The sequence below is a fragment of the Lissotriton vulgaris genome, chromosome 6, assembly GCF_964263255.1.
Source record: "Lissotriton vulgaris chromosome 6, aLisVul1.2, whole genome shotgun sequence".
In the NCBI taxonomy this organism is placed as follows: Eukaryota; Metazoa; Chordata; class Amphibia; order Caudata; family Salamandridae; genus Lissotriton; species Lissotriton vulgaris.
This window is the reverse complement of record NC_141694.1, coordinates 1357390859-1357406410: the sequence shown is the minus strand read 5'-3', so window position 1 is coordinate 1357406410 and position 15552 is coordinate 1357390859. Positions and strand designations below refer to the sequence as shown.

Sequence of the window (15552 nt, the reverse complement as noted above, 5' to 3'; positions counted from 1 at the left end):
TCACATTCTATTTGTATCGCACACGCCAGTCCGGGTGGATGACCAACTTCTGGTTGGTTATGTGAGTGCTAAGAAAGGTCGGGCGGTGCACAAGCGGACCATCTCTCTTTGGGTCGTGTTGTGCATCAAGGTATGCTACTCTTTGGCTAAAAAGGAGCCTCCTGTGGGGCTGAGGGCCCATTCCACTCGGGCCACGGCGGCTACTACCGCCCTGGGTCGGGGAGTCCCCTTGCAGAACATCTGTCAGGCAGCTACGTGGGCCTCGCTGCACACGTTTGCAAGACACTACTGCCAGGACAGCCAAGTCCGGAGAGATGGCTTTTTCGGCCGTTCCGTTCTCCAGGACTTTCTGGTGTGATCATTTGTTCGCAGGCCCACCACCGGGGTTGGTATTGCTGGGGTATCTATTCTAAGGTAAGGAATCTAATACTAACCTGTTTCTTTCAGATACACAAGTTACTTACCTTCGGTAAAGATATATCTGTAAGAAACAGTAGTTGGTTGTAGATTCCTTACCGCCCCACCCATCCTCCCCGTTCTGCGAACCGATATCTAGGGTTAAGGTCATCCCCTTTCAGGGCCCTAGTTTCATGGCACCAGTGTTGGTTTTTATCATGGCTCTGTGTTTCTGGCGCGGAAAAGCCATGTATAAGAACTGACGTCAGCACAAGAGCGGCGTCCAAGTACCCCAGCGACGTCCAAGTACTCCAGCGACGTCATCCCGGCGCCGATGACTGACGCGGAGCCGCAGACGACACCTACTGATGCGCAAGGGTACTGCTACGCAAAAGTTTCCGGATCCATTCTGACGCTTGGGGATATTCAAAGGTAAGGAATCTAATACAAACTACTGTTTCTTACAGAACTATTGTTACCGAAGGTAAGTAACATGTGCTTTGGAAACTTTAAGAATTGGGGTTCTAATTGCCAGGTATTGTGTAAATGTGATGGAATGCAATGTTCCTGGATATCGTAGCCTCTTCAGAGAACTTTTATGTAATGGTTCTGCACGCATCAGTTGAGTTATAACTTTATTTTTCCAGGATTGCCTTGGAGAATCTGTGCCACTTCCAGTAATTGACACCGCCACCGCCAGGTCAAAGGTAAGAAACTAATGTCCCATGGCTTGTGTACTCTAATCATACAAATTAGATCACCCTCTAAGTTTGCCACTAACTGGAAGATATAAAAGGGAAATGCTGGGGCTGTACATGGTAAAAGGGACTGCTTTACTCTTACTGTTATATTCCATTTTTATTGCAGAGACTGCCAAGCAAAGAACTTCCTGATGCGTCCTCTCCTATACCTACAAACACCATTCGTGTCATAAAAAACTCCATCAGATTAACCCTTAACCGATGACCAGACCAGTCTCCAGATGGATGTGATCTGTAATATTCATTTACAGTTGCGGCTCCACCTAATACGATCGATTGGTGGAAACACATTAGCAAAAATACAGATTTTGCAACTATGTAGGTCCGTCCTGACTGAACAGGCCCACACTGCCGTGTGTAGTTTTATGTAATTTTCTGTGAAACAATGGACTACTATTGAGGCTCTCAGGTTTTTTCTTTTTTTTTTCTCCTCACATTGCCTCAACTTTTAAAACACTGCCTTTCTGTATGGAGATTTCCTCATCTTCATTTAAACATTTGTATATAATATAGTACTTGTCATAGTTCATTTTTTGGCTATTTAAGGTACTGTATTGTAATCAGTCGCAAGTTGCGGGAAAAACAAAAAACACAAAAAAAGTGGTTATCTTTTTGGGTGGGGGAGGTGGGACAGGAGGGTAAGGTATCAATTGTTTTTAGCTATTGGGATGCAATTTGTGGTTTACAAAATGTTTGGGTGTGACAATATGGTTTCTGGTCTCCTGATTAGTGTATGCTAATAATGAATTAAATTATTTAGCATTCACATTTAGAAATAAGATATCAATGATCTATGTGGTTTTGGGCGGTTGTTCTATATCAGAGTTTCATTGGACACTACGCAGGAACCTTTTAACCAACTTAATTTGCCTTCCGTGGAGGCCAACAAATTATGATCTTAACTACTATGGGAAACAAGATTATCTTCAAATGTACGAAGGGGCTTATTTAGGGAATATTGAATTAAGCTTTCCTTCCCTTGCATTTGGACATTATTGCATTCTTAGTTTTTTTGGCATTGAGCCAATGTCTTGGGCACTAGAAGGCCATAAAGGACATCTAGCCTACCATCTATTGAATACTTTCCACCCTTTCTAGTTTCTTTCTGTTCTATGTTGGACAATGGGGTGTGCTACAATTTAAACATTGTTTTGAAGTGTCCTTCAAAGTACAGTTGTGAAGGACCTTCTTTCTTCTTCATAGGTTTCAGATCTTGGCAAACGCCTCCGGACTCTCGCTGGACTCTCCACATTTGCATGCACTAGCTGCCTTAGCCTTTGCTTCAAGGGATGGGTCTCAATATTCTGTACCTGGGATTCAGCTTATCCTCCCTACTCACATTTTCCCTACTAGTTTGTGGTAGGTCTTAAAAGACTCTGAAGGCAGTTGCACACTTCTATCAGCTGTCACGTTTAAGAAAAGCACATCTTTGTGGGTTGTACTGGTAAGTGTCTGAGATGTTTCGGTTCTGAGATTTATAATGCTCCCAAAGCACTTTAGGGTACCTGTTTTATCATTTGTGACATGTTTCTGTAGAGTCATGGTTAAAAATCCTTCTTCCCTTTTGGGAGGCATTCCAGAACTTTGTCCTACCGTATGTTACATCTCAAAGTATCCCACAGAGCATCTCAGCCACTCTGGAGGGCTGGTGTCCCTTGTGTTTTCCGTGGTTTTTACTAGTTCCACAAGAGTTGTTCTTGAGTCGCACAATGGTCAGTTGCAAATTGGCTATGGCTATGCTGGTTGCCAGTACCATAGTCTCCTTGTCCATAAAGGAATGCTTCTTTATCCTAGGGTCCCTTTTCTGGAAATGCGTAAACCTAGGTGCATGTCACAAAGAACCAGCATGTCCTAAAGAACCAGCAGAGTTTGCTGAACTACATGGAGTAATTCCTCTGCGGCGTCCAGTGAAGCCATTTCTCAACTCTCCCACCCCACCCCCCAACTACTATGCCTTAGAACTCGGTGGATGGTTATTTAAGTTTTCAGATTAATCGCTAAGCTGGTGTTTCAGATGTCTAAAACTGAACCTCTGATTACTGTTGAGTCACCGTTTGATTGTTCCCTGTCTTTGCGTAAACGTTTACTCTAGCAACTAATGGCAATAAGCAAGGAGGTCCTAAGCTTCTTGCTCCTGCAGGAAGATTTATGGGCTCTGCTAGACGACCTGCACTGCCTCCATTGTAGTAGGGCTTATTCTGCCATAAACCTTTAGCTCCGGCCATTAAAATTGAAAATTCATTTCTGATGGAATGACTTTGCTCACATCCAAGATGCTGCACTGTAGTTTGTCTCAGGCTGGTGGTGAAGTTTTTCATTGTTTAGGAAACCACCCTTAGCAAACTCACCCCCAGCACATTACTGCAATGGTAAGAGTTTTAATCTAGGTACTCCCCCATATTGTGAAGTTTAAGGTGCATTAGCCTTAAGAAGTCGCTTTGTCACGGGTCTTGCTGTCTTATGCCAGAGGAAAGGGGGGGCTCAAAATACCCACTCCCAATAAAAGGCAAATACTTAACTTCAGTCCTGGTCACAAGGTGAGTGTTTATAAGAAGATGCATTAGCCCGTTCTATTTTCCGGTTTGAGGACCCTTTCTGAGATTTAAATTTCCAGATAAGCTAGTAACTTCTGTCCTCGGGTAACTGGCTCTCTAGAAATGGGCAGTGGGTTACATAGCTGGTTGTCTGGGGCTTTCGTGTTGGACTTAAGTCTCCTTTTAGTGGGAGAACCTATATGTATATTCAGTAAATTGCCTACTCCGGAATGAGTTAAAATTTGTTTCTATTGAGCATTCCTAGCTCAACACTGCAGATGGACAGTGCAGCATTCTTGTGGACCGGTAGACCGTTGTCCTCTGTTGCTCTCTTCCGTTGGTGATCAAGCTCTACTTCTAAGGTCTGAAATCAGATACAAACTTATCCACAGGAGGACTGGTAATGCTGCTCAACTTTAACACTCATAAGAGCTAACCCAATCGTACAACAAGGAAAGGAATGCTGGCTTCTAGAATTAAAACTGCATGTCCAACATGTATTCACCAACCTCGCCTCTCAAAGTTGTCTATTGGCTTGTTAGCAGGTCCATCCAGCAGCCATAAAATCTCAAGCCGTGTTTGACAGCTATCAGCAGGTAGCCCTATAATGTTTTCTTATCTCTGATAGATGATTCTTAAGCTTGTTTGTGACTAGTAAAAACGCAGGTAACTCCCACTTTCTACTGGGTTGCCTAGTGGACCAGCCTTTGTCATAAAACAGACATCTGTAGGCAAGGATTTAGTTGGTTGCTATGGTCTCCTTTATCTGTTCTACCTACAGAGGTAAGGCATTTACATTTGGAAAATAAAATTTGATTCGTGCAACTTATAGCTACCTTATAATTTGGCAGGCAACACTCTTGAACCAGCTGAAAGGCTTGAGTTCTGCAAAGGATTGTTCACTTGATTCACAGTGCATGTCTGTGGAGAGGTAATAGAATGGAAAATGCAGGGGGTTAAGTAAAGGATGGAGGTAGGATGGACGCGGATGGCAAATTAATTTGATGCAAAATCATTTTACACCATAACATGTTTCCACACAGCTTTAATTTTAACACATATTATTCAGCTTTTTCAGAAACCATGTTTATCATTTAATTCGAACATCTTTGTCTTGTATTACGTTTAATTCCGTTTTGTAATTGACACATGTATGGAGACTTTTTGTATAAAATGTAAAATACCATATTTTGCAATACTTATGAAACTGGACTTTGTCTTATTTCTCGAATGATTTTACGTGACTACTTGAATTTCTACTCTTGCAGGGTATTTTCTTAAGTACAGAATGTATTTCATGTTGAGCATGCAAAAACTGCATCCTATTTTCAGCAATTCTAAAATATCACGGTTTCTGTATTTCTAAATTATTTTTGTGACCACCTGCAACCAGAATGTTTATTTTATTTTTAGGTCGAGCCTGGGCAGTGCATGTGCTGCCCTGCAAGGCATTCTGTTTTGGAGTATGGAATTGAAGCTCCGCCCACTCTCTGCCCAACTGTTCAATTGGCTCCTGTTACTGCCCATTCTAAATGCTATCTTTTGATTCATGAATACACATAGTACACCCTTCTTAGTGCCTCATTGTCTGCATTTGCAACCTCCCGTGAGAACGGGACTTTTTACTGTTACTTGGTGTCTTGTATTTACAGTCAGAAACACTTTTTCTTTTTAAATGACTTGATCCTGTTGTACACAGTAGTTGCTTTGCCTTTTCAACTATCTTCTCCTCATTGCTGGGGGGAAGGGGGGGGGGGGTCATTTAAACTCTCCCTGTCTGCTCCTCTTCGCCTGGGCCCCGTTCTTAATGTTTCAGCAAAGCATGGCACATACAATGGTGGCCCATGCAGTACTCCGACCCTGGCCTCACTCTCTTCTATATGCACGCAGGGCATCGACATTATTTGCATATGAGGGGCCTGTTCTTGATAAAAGTACACTTTCAGCCAGAGTTTCACGGTAAAGAACTTGCCTCCCCAGAGTTCCTGCGGGTAAGCATCAGCTGCTGAGCAGTAGTCCCTGCAGCCCCTGACACAGAGAACTGGCCCGAGGAGTGCCTTAGAGCTCATTGCGAAGCAAGTCAAGGCACTTGATAACAAGCATTTGCAATGCAATAAGTCTCGCAATTGCAAGATTTTGAGCTATTGGAATTGTAAATGACAATGCCTTTTATTTGTTTTAAAAAACTGCAATAATAAAAGGCATTATTTACAATACCAATAGGTCAGTTTCGAAAACACGAGACCTATTGCATTGCAAGTGCTTGTTCTTTATTGGTATTTTGTATAGGGAAGCCAAACATAGTGTGAAGTGATTTCCTGTAGGTTTGCATAGAAATGGTAGCTGGAGTTCAGTACTTGTGTTTATAGAAGTGCACAAACAAATGTAGCTTTTGCATGAAAACATTGATTTGACTGTTAAATCAAAACATCTATGCAATTAGTGAGTCTCTGTGCTGATTGCTTAGTCCTTTGCACCACCTATGCAATTTAGAGTCGGGTGTATCGAAAAAAGATTATTAAGTGTAATACTAGAAATTTAAATCCTACCATACTAGTGTAAGGAAGTGGCTCTGTATATACTGCACCAAAGTAAGGTACAGTGTGTACAGAGTCCAACACTCCCCAGCGGTTTGGCAGAGGTTAAAGTTAGATATAACCTTACTCTCTAATGTGGTAGCTTGGTCGAACAGTATCAGAGGACAGTGTAAAGCATTTGATGTACACACTGTCAGCAAATGATCTCACACACTCAAGAACTGAACTCTAGGCCAATTGTATTGTATTTAGAAAATATATTTTAATTTAGAAACAGGTTGGTATAAAAATACTTTCTCAGAATAAGATGCTACAGTTGAATACTTTCAATGAGCAATAGACTTTTGAATACAATAGATAGTGGTTGCAATATGAAACACAAACGTCACACTATTATAACATTGAACTCTATGGGAATTTTAAGAGAACTGCAATATCATTTACTTAACAAACGTTTTTCTTACTCAGGCTGGATCCTGGATTCAGCCCTGGTGCATCTCCTGAAAACAGTTGAAGGAAATAGTTCTTGTTATACAAGCGACTTTTAAGGAATATTTGTATGTTGCAAAAATCGACACTTAGAAGAATTTCTGGCAAAAACCAGCCAATGTTCTCCCATGGAGGAAAATCAAGTTATCGAAAAATCAGTTTTAATTACTTTTTCTGGTCAGTGCTTGGTACCTAGATTCAGCACTGGGATTTCTCCTGGTAACAGGTGAGTATTTTTGTTTTCGTTGATCGGATGCTTTTTATTGAATATTTCAAAGCTTCAAAACTCAACACTTAGAAGAATTTCCAGGTGAAACCCAGTCAAAGTTACCCTATAGAGAAAATGCAAGTTATCAGCTTTCAGGTAAGTACTCGACTGGCAGAGTTAAGGTTCTGGGGTAAGACTTGGGGGTCTCCCAGGTTCAATTTGGTACAATAGTTACACCCTCAGCGGCACAGGGGCAGCCGGGTGCAGAGAGAGTAGGCCCAATGTTAGCCTATGGCTGGTAGGGGGCCTTTGGTTGGTGACTGTTTGCAGGCAAGCAACGAGGCTGTGGGAGCGATGCTCCTGGTCACTTACTCGGGGCAAGCGGGGAACTTGACAGAACAGTTGGTGCACATCCAGTGGCACTGGCGCGGCTGGGTGCAGGGTGCTTTTGGGCCATTGGGCGCCCAATGGATTTCAGTGGGAAAGCTGTGAGACGATCAAAGGCTGCAAGCTCGGGGTCAGATTGTTCAGATGAGACTACCACTTCTAGGGGTAAATTGGGAAGATGTAGGTTGGGTAGACACCCAGGAGTTGGGCACAGGAGGACGTGGGACGCCGGGTGCAGGGGTATCTTTAGGTGTTGGGAAATCTTACCCTCTGCTGTTCGCGGTTGGGGGGGGTCCCTGGAGTTGAGGCTGCAGGCGTGATCAGGAGCATCGAGGGGAGTCCTTGGGGAGGGGGGCGGGGGGGCTGGATTCTTGGTCAGTCGCCGGGGGGACGCCCTTGTGGTCTTTGTTCACTCGGGCACGGGCCGGGCTCGGCTGGTGCAGAGTGTACTGGATTCGCGGTTCCTGATTGGCACCAGGAGCTGGAGGTGTTTGAGCAGAACCACTGCTTGTGGGAATCCCAGTCTTTAGTTGAGCAAGGCAGTCGGGTCCTCAGGGTTTTGAGGTTGCTAAGCACTGGTTTAGCAGGAGCATGTTTGAGGGTCGACAGGCCAGTAGAGCTGGGGCCAAGTCAGTTGGTGTCGTCCTCTTGTTACAGCTGCCCAGCAGGTCATCTTTCCTGTTCTTCTTGTAGTTTCGTAATCTGGATCTGAGGAAGGAAGGTTCAGGGTGCCCCTAAATACTAAATTTAGGGGTGTTACAGGTAGGTAAGGTCAGGGAACAGTGGGTCCCTTCCCTGGGGTGGGTACACCCCCTATCCCGCCACTCTCCAGTGGAAGGGGGGCAGGAGCCTAGTCCTGATTGGGTAGGTCTCCCCATCCTCATGATGGCGTGAACCAGAGTTGTGCTTCACCTCGCATCCCCCACCTGGGGTTGGCAGAGGCTGGCACACCTTTCCTCAATTTGGTTTCCCCGCCGATCTCCCTGCCAGAGTGGGGGTCAGAACTGGTGGGGGCCAGTTGCTGAGTACAGCAAGTGGTCTGGAGAAGCTCACAAAGGCGGCATGCCTTTAAAGCTCCCTGCCCATCCTGCAGGAGGAGGCCTAGCACCTCGCCCCAGGATGTGCTTTGTTGCTGGCCCACGAGAGCGAATGGCTCTCGACCCAGGGGTCCAGCAACATGCCTGCTGTGTGGCAGCCTTGGAGGCCTCTCAGGGCGCTGGTTATTGGTTAGTTTTAGGGGACAACTCTAAGTTGCCCCTAGTCGTGCACCTTACATTAAATCCCACACTAGCATCAGTGTGGGTTTAATGTGCTGAGAAGTTTGATGCCAAACTTCTCAGTCTTCAGTGTAGCCATCATGGTGCTGTGGAGTTCGTGATGACTACCTCCCAGCACCATATACTCTTAATGGCAGCACTGCACTTACAGTGCCCAGGAATGGACCCGGGCACTGTAGGGGTATAGGGCTCATGCACCTGTACTCACACCACTAGCATAGGGCTCCCAGCTAGAGGGGTGACTGAGGTATTCCAGGGCAGTGTTGTGGGCATGGCTCACAGGGATGTATGCCATGTCGACATTGTTTTGTTCTGCACCAAGATACGCAGCCTGCAAAGGCAGTGTGTCGGGGCACAGGGCCTCTAAGGGTGGCACAATAAGTGCTGCTGCCCTTAGGGGCCTTCTCTGGTCACAGGGCCCTGGAAACCTATGGTACCATTTACCAGGGGCTGACATGTGGCCAGAGATGCCAATTGGGTTTAGGCTTCAATGCAGTTTTAGGGAAGGAACACAGGCCCTGGGTACCTGATTGGCAGGAGCCCAGGGCACACTCAGTCAAAGCACATCAGCATTTCAGCAAAAGGTGGGGCATACCATGCAAGAAAGAGGGAACTTTCTCACAACTAGGACTTGTCCTGGGAGTGAAACCTCTCTTGTAGTGAGCATGTAGAGTGGCTTGAAAGTGCCAGCCTAGTGCAGATCCGGTGATAGCTTCCCCCTTATTTTCTTTTTAACTAACCTTTTTTGACTTTTTGTTGACGCTTTTTCCGAGTCTTCGACTCCTGGTGCACGAGGGATGTCCTTTTGACAAGCCGGGTTCAAGCCTTGTGACTCCTGTCACAAGCTGATGTCGGTCCGACTGTTTGGCCATGAACCGGAAGTCTTTGTGGGAGCGGTCCTGAAAGCTTCTGGAGGCCTGGTAGCCTGCTCTCTGCCGCAAGATGGATGGAATGTTGCACAGTGGCATAACACTCACCCCATGCCACTGGAGTCAAGCTATCCTGGCTGAAGATGGCTGATAGCCAGAAACCGGTCCTAGGATGCTTGATTCCGGTCCAGGGAAGACATGGCTTGGTAGTTCGGGCTGGACTGTTCCCATGAGGCACAGGGTCAAGACTGATTTGCATATGGCCATGTCTGAACTGGGGTGGCTTGGTGAGCAAAATAACAATGGATTAAACCCAGATCTGTGACTGGGGGTGAGTGTTTTGCCATTGTGCAACATTCCAGCCATCATCTTGTTTGTTTTGCTGATAGACATCTAGCCATAGATTCCTTAATTTAGAATATCCCCAGGCATCAGACTGGATCAGGATTTTTTTGCAGCAGCAGCACCTCTGTGTGCCGGGGGACGGCGCCTCACCACCCCGACCTGACGTCCACGGACATGACATCAGCGAGGTCATAGAATTTGCTCCCGGCGTGCTGACTGTTTCCTTTTCCGCATGCAACGCGGATCCGGAGTAAACGGTTCCTCTGGCCTGTTTTCATGCCCCTTTTTAATGCTTCGCGTCTGGAACAGTGTGAGTTGACTTTGGGCCTTAAAACGTGTACCTCCTGTTCGCGGCAAATGTCTGCGACTGACCCACACCTTATCTGTATGTGGTGTCTGGGCGAATACCACAACTTGACGGATTGAGACGCTTGTCAACACCAAGCCGAAGTCCCGGCAGGAGTGCAGGATGAAGCTGGTCTCGGCTATCCTCTCCCGGTCGGAGTAGTCTCGGCCCTGGCCTCCTCCATTAGCGTCGTGTCCCTCTGGCGGTGGGTTCCATTTGCGGCGTTGGTCGCCCTCTGCTTCCTAGGTACCTTATTCGGCTTTCTCGGGTAAGTCGTGGCGAATGTCGCCAAGGTCCTCAACCTCACTTACTTTTGTTGTCGGGGCACTAGTTCCTGGAATCCTCCGGACGTGCATCCCCTGGAGTTGCCCCTCCCTTATCCACCTTATCCTGGTGCAGGGGCGACTCAGACCCAAATGGAGGCCTATGCCACGGCCCTGTAGGCCTCCCTTGGGTCCCCACCTCTCCCTGGGGTGTCCTCAGAGCCTCCGGTACGTGTGGGGTCTCCAGCATGTTCGCCTCCGGCGCCAACTGAGCCCCTTGCTTCTAGGGATGATGGATATATGGCGTCCTCAGGGTGCATCCCGGCTGGGTCCCCCTGTTCGACCCATAGCACCCCTGCCGTGCTGCATAGCCCAGTGGGGCTCCCTGTGGCACCCCAGGTTGTTGCTGGTGCTCGCAGCCTTGCTTTGTGCATGCCTCAGCCTTCCGGACAGGCACCTGCCGGTCCGGAGGTGGGGTTGGCGCCAGTCCGACGCCGTAGACTTGCCTTCCTGGCTCAGATTCTATTCCTTACTTTGGACTCTGGCCTGTTGTGGTTGAGGCTGTGTCGGTGCCAGTCCGGCGCCGTAGGTTTGCTGCTCCGGCACGGTCTCCTTCGGAAGCTAAGCTTGTCGTGGTTGATGTGGATTTGGTGCCAGACAAGGCTGTGATCCGGTGGCTTGTTCTATCTTGCACCGCCACCGTCCTGCTCCTACATGATCCAATTTGCTTATTTGTTCAGCCAGACGTTCCGGGGTTTGTCCTGCAAACTGCTTTCCCTTCCTTGCCTCAGACGCTGCTTCCTTACCCCCTCCCGTGAGTCCAGATGGGTTGAGTCGTGGGGCCGTAACATTTTCGCCTCCACTAGCGCAGCTCTTTGATCACTAAATACAGTGTGTGTCTTGGCTCTGGTTACTTCTGCCCTTTGGGTCTCTGCCAAGTCTTTTATCAGCCACTTCTGAGAGCGCTCGTGTTGACCTTAATCTTCTCCGTGATGTGGCAGAATTTACGATCCCCTCGGCTTTAGATACTGCGGATTCCTTAGGCTGTGCTATGGCTGGTTCAGTTGCCCTACTGTGTCATGCTTGGTTGCGGGATGGCTTCTTTCCTGAGAATTTCCTGGAACGCTTTATGACCTACCCTTTGATGGGGTCTTTTTATTTGATGCCAATGATGATTCGGTTGTTCACCGCCTCCTTGCAGGCTTTCGTCCTCCCCCATAGGTCTGTATTTCCCAGGGCTCCATTTGACATGTTCTGGGGTTGTTATCCTTTTGTTCGGCGTTCACCACTTGCACTATGCGTTTTGTAGGCTGGCGGTAATCTTACTGTGGTGGTGTTCCACAGGTTGTTTGTGTTCGGTCCTCTGACTATGGTTTGCCCTAAGAGGTGTACCCCCGTTCCCCTCTTGTGGTCCTTGGGGATGTGCCATACTCAAAGTTGGATACCTGTATGCTATTGTATAGCTCTGTCAGGCGGGCATAGAGGCCCCCTTGGGCTCTCTGCGTCCATTTACGCCATTGTCTTCCCTTTGCACGGAGTTCAGTGTTGTGCCTTTTGGCGCTATCTCCTATACGTCTTGGGTCACTCCTTGCTTGAGCCTTGCATCTTTGCCTCTTTCGTCTCTTTTGGAGGTTTTCAATATATTTCAACACTCTTCAAAACGTGGCTACCTCCTGCCACGGGTGCACTAGGTGGTCCTCCTATGGCACCCGTAGTCACGTGGTCGTAACTCGCCCCCTTTTGCTAGATGCATTATATGTACACATTGCCCTTGGGGTATCCCCTTTCTACGTCTCCACCTCTTCGCTACTGTGAAGTCTGGTCTTATGTTTCTGTGTTTCAAGGAGCAATTCAGTGCTTGTACTCTAGCTTGCCTCGCTCTGCATGGCGGTGTCTTTTGTAGTATGTTTAAGTGCACTTCGGTGCCTTTACCTAAATCTTCGGCATTTAGGGTTCCTTGCCTTCCACTCCCGGGGGTTTTCCCCTCACTTCACGATGCTTCTTTCTTGGAGTTCATATACTTAACAGTTCCACTCTTCTGTCGTGGACTGGTTTTCTCCTCGGTCTGAGCAAGTGGTCTGGAGATCTGAGGTTTTTCTCAAGTTATGCGTGTTCTTATTGGCACTTTCTGTGCCTCTGCGGCCACTCCCTTCAGATGTCTTTTTCTCTGGGTGTCACCCTGCTCTGTCTCCTGTGCCTGCGGGACAGCTCCTCTGATGCAGGTCGTCCCATGTGCTGCACCCTCCTCTGTATTTCGTGGGTGAGTGTTCACCTCTGCCTTCAAGCTGCCTGGTTAGGCAGTTCCATGCTCATTTTAGCTTGGCCGCCTTGTTGCCTCTGAGGCGGTCTGCTTGTGCATGTTTTAGTTGTGGTCCGCTTCAGCGTACCTCCGAGTGATACTGTTCGCCCCGGACACCCGTTTTGGTGGCTAGGTATGCACTTCGCGTGTCTTTTGTTCCCGCATGTACTTCTAAAGTGTTGCTCAATTCCTGCCTCTTGCCCTTCGCTTCCTGGATGTGGCCTCTACGGCCTCCCTTGTGTGGGCTAGACTCTGGTTACATTTCTTAATGTTATCCTCTAGCTTTAGTTGGTGTCCACTTACTGCACCATTGAGCTGGGAATAGTCCTTCTTCCTCCTTCGTTCTGGACTCTCTTCTGTTCTGGGATATTGATAGTGATATTTATGCATCTCATACTCATATGGGTAAAGTGTCGCCATTCTAGCAGTTTGGGATGCCTGGTCTTTTGCTCTTCGATCTACTGGGATTGCTGTCTAGCTGTTCCGCTACAGCCTTCCCCAAAGTCCGTCACTCTGTTGCCAGCTCAGTGCTTCGGACACTTTCTGTTCTCTCGCAGACCCTCCTCTCCCTTGGGGGTATGGCTGTGGTATTTATACTAAGTTAACACCTTGGCTGCTGTGGCTTTTCCCCTCCTGTGCTGTGATTTTATGACTCCCATTGTTCATGACGAGCTCAGCTCGTCATCAGCACAGCTCCACTGTGCCTCATGACGAGCTGAGCTCGTCATGAGCATCGAAGGGGTTAAGGAATCTGCAACTAGATGTCTCTATCAGATGTACGAGTTACTTACCTTCGGTAACTATGTATCTGGTAGAGACGTTGTCTAGTCGCAGATTCCTTAACTCTCACCCATCCTTCCCATTCTGCGAGGTGCTTGCTAGGTGGGTTTCTCCACTTTGCCTCCTTTCAGTTGCCATTGGTTTTCTTACAGGGTACTCGCATGGTTTCACCCTTTTAGAAAATTGCCATATGCGGCTGCCTCCCTCCAGGTGGCTTCTTTCCTGTAAAATGGTGTATTTTGCCTTCCCTCCCTCCCTCCTTCTCCATTGACTTAGGACTGTTTTCTCCTCTGTAGTAGTCTTCTTGGGGATTTGCTGGGCTGTGTTTTGGCCTCCCTCTTTCTATAGGGGACGTGCTAATCTTTTCATACCTTCATGCAGTAAACTTCTTCCTGTGCCCCGTCCTTATTGGCCGGCACAGTTTTATCTGGTAATAACAATCTACTTTTGTCTGAGATATTCTTCCCTTGTTACTCAGCCTGTGGGGAGGGTCCACACTTGGTTTGCGGGTTTCTTGGTCAGAGCTTGCTCTGCCTTTACTAGTTTACTTATATGGAGACAGTGGCTGTTAGATCTGGGGGTCTCTAGTTGGCCATGGTATTCTCCTTTGTCCAAATAGGGACCCTTACTTCTAAGTCAGGATAAGGGGATTACACTCTTTAATAACCCCTGCTCACCCCCTTGGTAGCTTGGCACGAGCAGGCAGGCTTATCTCAGAGGCAGTGTGTTAAGCATTTGTGAATATACCCAGTAATACAGTAAAAACACTACAGATGGTTATAAAAATAAGTATTCTTTATATAAACTTGACACAAGACCTCAAACAACAAAAATCCACAATACTACACTTAAGATTGCTTAAAAGATGATTAAAGTTGCTTAGTTCAAATTGATGATAAATGCGACAAAGTTCTCAACAAAGTACCTGTATTTTATTTATTTTTTCTTTACGTCATTTATAAAGCGCCTGAATCACCCCAAATTGGGGGTATCCGCGCTGCGGACAGCTGTAAGGGTGGGCAACCAAATTAAGAGATGTGTTTTGAGCTTTTTTTCTGTATGTGTAACGCAAAGTAAACAAAAGGCTTGCAAAAGGGGCGATGCATCGGTTCCGTGATCCGGGGGATCGGTTGTGTCCTGCCTCAATTCTTGCGCAGAGTAAGCAACTCTTGAGCCTTACCGGTGTGGGTGATACGTAGATTCTAGGCCTGCGGGCCCGTTGCAGTGCGCAAGATGGCGCCTTGATGCAATGGTCCGGTTAAGATGGGTAAAGATGGCGCCCTTGATGCGATGCGATCCGGATGAGATGCGATAAGATTGCGCCCTTAATGCGGCGATGCGATGACGCCCTGGCAGGCCTGCGATGACTCTGTACTTTGGAGCCACGACAGGCCCTACGACACGCTTCTCCGGTGATGCGATGGAGATTCTCACGATGGCGTCCCGCTTCTCTGGTGATGCGACAGCAGGCCGCTTCGATGAACACACGCTTCCAGGGAGATGCGGCGAAGGCTCGTTTCTCCAGCGATGCAACTATTTCAGCTGCTTCTTCCCACTGCGTCGTGCTTCCAGCTCCCAGCGGCAAGTGTCTGGAGTCTGAATTCCCAGCAAGGAAATTCAGGGGAAGGTGGAGGTGAAGCCTGAAGTCCCCGAGACTTCAGCATGAGGCAAGCACAGTTCAAGCCCTTGGAGAATATTCTGTAGAGATGAAAGTCCTTAAAAAGTTCCTTCTCCTTTCCCTTGGCAATGAAGCAACCACTGCAGGCCAACCCAGCAAACAGCACACTGGCGGAGGTGCAGTCCAAACTCCTGCAGCTTCTTTTGTTCTTCTCCTTGGCAGAATGTTTCTTGTTCCAGAAGTGATGAGATTTCTTGGGATCAGGGTCCTAATATTTATACCCCAACATCCTTTGTTCTCTGAAGGCAGAGAGGCCTCTGCCTAATCCAAACCAGTTCCTGAGCACTTTGTTTACATGTCTCTCCTTCATTTCACTGGGCGGGGCAGAGACATCAGCCGCCCCACAGGAGTTGGAGCCAGCCCAGGGAGGGAAGATACTGCTC

At 47.5% G+C, this 15552-nt stretch overlaps 1 protein-coding gene across 1 annotated transcript in view; it reads left to right on the top strand.

The window, feature by feature from the left end:
- The window catches only part of PAPOLG (poly(A) polymerase gamma), a 455976-nt gene extending 451078 nt beyond the window's left edge, over nt 1-4898 (top strand). Inside the window, exons 21-22 of the mRNA XM_086927484.1 lie at nt 1044-1103; nt 1264-4898. Coding sequence (XP_086783610.1) covers nt 1044-1103; nt 1264-1362 — 159 coding nt within the window. The 3' untranslated portion in view covers nt 1363-4898. The remainder of the gene's footprint in view (nt 1-1043; nt 1104-1263) is intronic.
- Nucleotides 4899-15552: the final 10654 nt, after the last annotated feature.